Source organism: Lolium perenne, chromosome 4 (genome assembly GCF_019359855.2).
Source record: "Lolium perenne isolate Kyuss_39 chromosome 4, Kyuss_2.0, whole genome shotgun sequence".
Classification (NCBI taxonomy): Eukaryota; Viridiplantae; Streptophyta; class Magnoliopsida; order Poales; family Poaceae; genus Lolium; species Lolium perenne.
In genome coordinates, this window is record NC_067247.2 from 381,360,058 (window position 1) to 381,363,895 (window position 3,838).

Sequence of the window (3,838 nt, forward strand, 5' to 3'; positions counted from 1 at the left end):
GTGGCCGGCGGCGCCCGAGGGAGGAGGGGGCGGCGGCTAGGGTTGGGAGGAGGTGGCCGGCGGCGCCCCAAGGGGAGAGGAGGGCGGCGGCTAGGTCAGGACCCGAAGGGTCTCTGAAACCATGTAGAAAGGTTATTGGAGATTGCACAGCACCAATAGGACCGGCTGCTCATGTATATATAGGCGGACACATGTACAACTACAGGTACAACCCTGAGAAAACACGGGGACCTATACCTATACAATATGTTACTCAACAAATTGTGTTCAGGCGTGTTAACTCGTGATTGTTCATTGATTCAGTACTCGTCAAATTCATAAGAAAGGGCTTTGGGGTATGGAGAATTACAACTCTGTGCTGACCATTCTATTGACGACGACGTGCTATACTTTTTCTTAGGAACTGCTGACTGCTGGTACTTCAATTCATGAAAGGTACATTTGCTTTGTGCGAAAACGAAGCAGCAGTCCACTTTCCTGGGTGACAGCGAAGGAGGGGTCCTACTGTGTTATGTGGTTCTCCATGGTTCTGCTGAGAGGGGATGACAATGAGGATGACGAGAGGAAAGGGGAAAGAGAATAGTCTACTATAAAACGGGGATGACAAAGAGGATGACGAGAGGAAACGGGAAAGACAGAAGTAGTCTACTGTAAAACGGGGATGACAAATAGGGTGACGACTGACGAGATGTGTCCTCCTCGTCCATTACGGCACGCGAGTGTCAATGGCAAAGAGCGAAGCGGTCCACTCTGGAAAGATCACAGACCATTTCCTGCTCGGCTGCTCCACTTCGGAACCTATAAATACATGATACAACCTCCTGAACCAGAACAGCACACATCAATACTCATACGAGGCAAGAAACAGAGCATAGTGAGATACCATATCACCTAAACAGCCAAGCATCTGTGTGCACACTCAAGCGAAGGAACCTGAATCAATAATCAAGACTCCAGACGACATGGCTCACCAGGCAGGCAAAGAGGCGGCGATCCCGCTGCTCACACCGTACAAGATGGGGCAGTTTGATCTCACCCATCGGGTGGTGCTCGCGCCGATGACGCGGTGCCGCTCCTACGGCGGCGTGCCGCAGCCGCAAGCGGCGGTGTACTACTCGCAGCGTGCCACCAGGGGCGGGCTCCTCATCTCAGAGGGCACCGTGATCTCTCCTGATTCTATGGGCTACCCAGAGATCCCTGGCATCTGGACGCAAGAACAGGTGGAGGCATGGAAGCCTATCGTGGATGCTGTTCACCGCAAGGGAGCGTTATTCTTCTGCCAGATTGCGCATGTTGGGAGGGTCTACACAACTGGTATGTCCAGTCCATCTATAAGATGAGAGTGTTTGCTCCTGCATAACTTGTACCTATCATATGGATTTATCTTCCTAGAATTTACTAATTGTGTAAACAAAACAGAAATCAAGACGGGTGAACAGGCGCCTATCTCCAGCACGGACAAGCCTGTAACACCCGACGATGAGGCTGGCATAGTGTATCCCAAACCTCGGGGCCTGAGGATAGATGAGATACCTCATGTCATTGAAGACTTCAGGCGTGCCGCCCGAAACGCCATTGAGGCAGGGTTCGACGGTGTGGAGATCCATGGCGCACATGGGTTTCTCCTCGAGCAATTCATGAAGGATAGCGCCAATGACCGCACCGATGAGTATGGTGGGAGCCTTGAAAACCGGTGTCGCTTCGTTGTGGAGCTTGTTGATTCCGTCGTCAACGAAGTTGGGGCACATCGTGTGGGAATCAGGTTGTCACCCTTCGTGGACTACATGGATTGCGTCGACTCCAACCCAGAAGGACTTGCCTCCTACTTGGTGGAGCAGCTCAATAAGCACCAAGGTTTTCTGTATTGCCACATGGTAGAACCCCGAATGGCCATCGTCGACGGACGCAGACAGATTCCCCACGGGCTATTGCCCTTCAAGAAAGCTTTCAATGGCACCTTCATTGCCGCCGGTGGATATGACAGAGAGGAGGGCAACAAGGTGGTATCTGATGGCTACGTTGACCTTGTTGCATACGGGAGGCTTTTTTTGGCCAACCCAGACTTGCCTAGGAGGTTCGACCTAGATGCGCCCTTAAACGAGTACGACCGCTCCACATTCTACACACAAGATTCGATCATTGGCTACACAGACTATCCTTTCCTTGATGGTGACAACTACTCATCTTCAGCTTGTGATGTATCCATCGAGTAAATGTCGTATAATTTATATCACACTAGGTTCCTGATTGTAGATTTTCGGGTTGTACTGAGCGGTATTGTGTAAATTTGTTGACTTTCTATATATAACATTTTCATGTTTTGTCGATCCATGAAATTTTTCAGTGCCGTGTAATTTTTTAGCCTCTAAAAAGTACTTGTAGTGACAGAAATATAAGTGCCTAGCCCTTTTTATTAGTTAGGATATTTTGGGATAATTAGCTATTAAGGTTGTGTCCTCATCCACACGAAACCCTAGCCGCCGAATCACTATCCCCACCCACCTCCTCCGTCCTCCCGATTCACCCCTGTTTCGTCGATCAGATGACGTTGCCGAAGAAGAGGCTCCGCCGCAGCGGACGCCCAAGTGGCCGCCTTATCAAAGGATCATCCTCCATCCTACGTCGTGTTGAATATACCACCAGCAACTCGAATTCCGACGATGATGGAAGCCAATCAGGGTCCTCCTCCTGCCAGCGCTGTGCTGATGAAGATAGCAGCAGCATCAGCCCTGATTCAGGTGATGATGGAGACCCATTGTTGCGGTTGCGGAAGTACCAATCATCACTCCTCGGCGAGCGCCTCGACCAGCTGAAGCTACCGCCCAGCACAGACGGCGTCGACCCAACTCGGTCGACCGCCCAGATCTCCCATACGGTGAAATCCTACAAGCCCTTACCCGCTCTTCCTTCCTTGATGATGCAATGCTGCGGGATGCGGTAGCAGAATATCAAGTCCACACAAGTACTTGCGCGAAGAAACTCTACCGATGTACCGTGATCCTGAGGATGGCAGCTGGTCTGTGGCAACAAGCTAGAGATTTTTTTCAGAGAAAAAGGGCAGACGCCCCGGCTCCAATTATATTGAAACCAGACATAGATACAACCTGTCAAGTTCAGAGACACACGCTCCCGCACACCCACACTTTTCCAACGAAACGAAACTACGACGGCACATAAACAGTCTAAGACGCCAATAGCAACAAGTTTTAGCCAACAACTGGAATAGGAGCAACACACAGGACCCAAGGTAGGACATCAAGAAAAAAGCTCAGGGACGGTTGTGAACTTGGAACCCGGCTCCATCTCCCACCAGGTTCAAATCATTCGCCATCAGGGTCCTCCCCAGATCTTCAGCAGTGATCAACAAAGGACCAAAACCTCTGGCGATGTTCATATCGCAGATCTCCAGTGTCGATCTAGCCTTTTTCGGTGGCGTCAATCAGGCTCCGGCCACAATAGCAGCGGCGGCAGCCGAGTCACATCCTCCACTTTGCTCAGCATCATCATCAGCTCTCCTCTTCTTTCTTCCTTCACCAGAATTTTCCACTGAGCACAGTTGTAGAACAAGTTTCTCCACATCCCCTGCATACCAATTCATTGTGAACGGTTGAAAACAAAGTCATTCCTGGTAATCCAGATGGTTCTCAACATAGCAGCAAAAATCATGTTGATATTATTATTCTTTTTAGATTCATCCCACGAGGAAGAAATGTCATGCATGTTTGAGATCTTGTGGTTAAAACCCAAAGCCATGACAATGTCTTCCCATATTTTTGATGCCACCACACAATCAAAAAAGAGATGCTGACAAGTTTCTAATTCATTGCAAAAAACACAT

General features: G+C 49.7%; 1 protein-coding gene across 1 annotated transcript; it reads left to right on the forward strand.

Annotated features, from left to right (window-relative positions):
* The first annotated feature begins 728 nt into the window (after positions 1-728).
* On the forward strand, positions 729-2,336 carry LOC127297232 (12-oxophytodienoate reductase 1). Its single transcript, XM_051327527.2, has 2 exons — positions 729-1,314; positions 1,420-2,336. The coding sequence occupies exons 1-2, from the start codon at positions 963-965 to the stop codon at positions 2,211-2,213; spliced, it is 1,146 nt and encodes a 381-aa protein (XP_051183487.1). The 5' UTR covers positions 729-962; the 3' UTR covers positions 2,214-2,336.
* Positions 2,337-3,838: the final 1,502 nt, after the last annotated feature.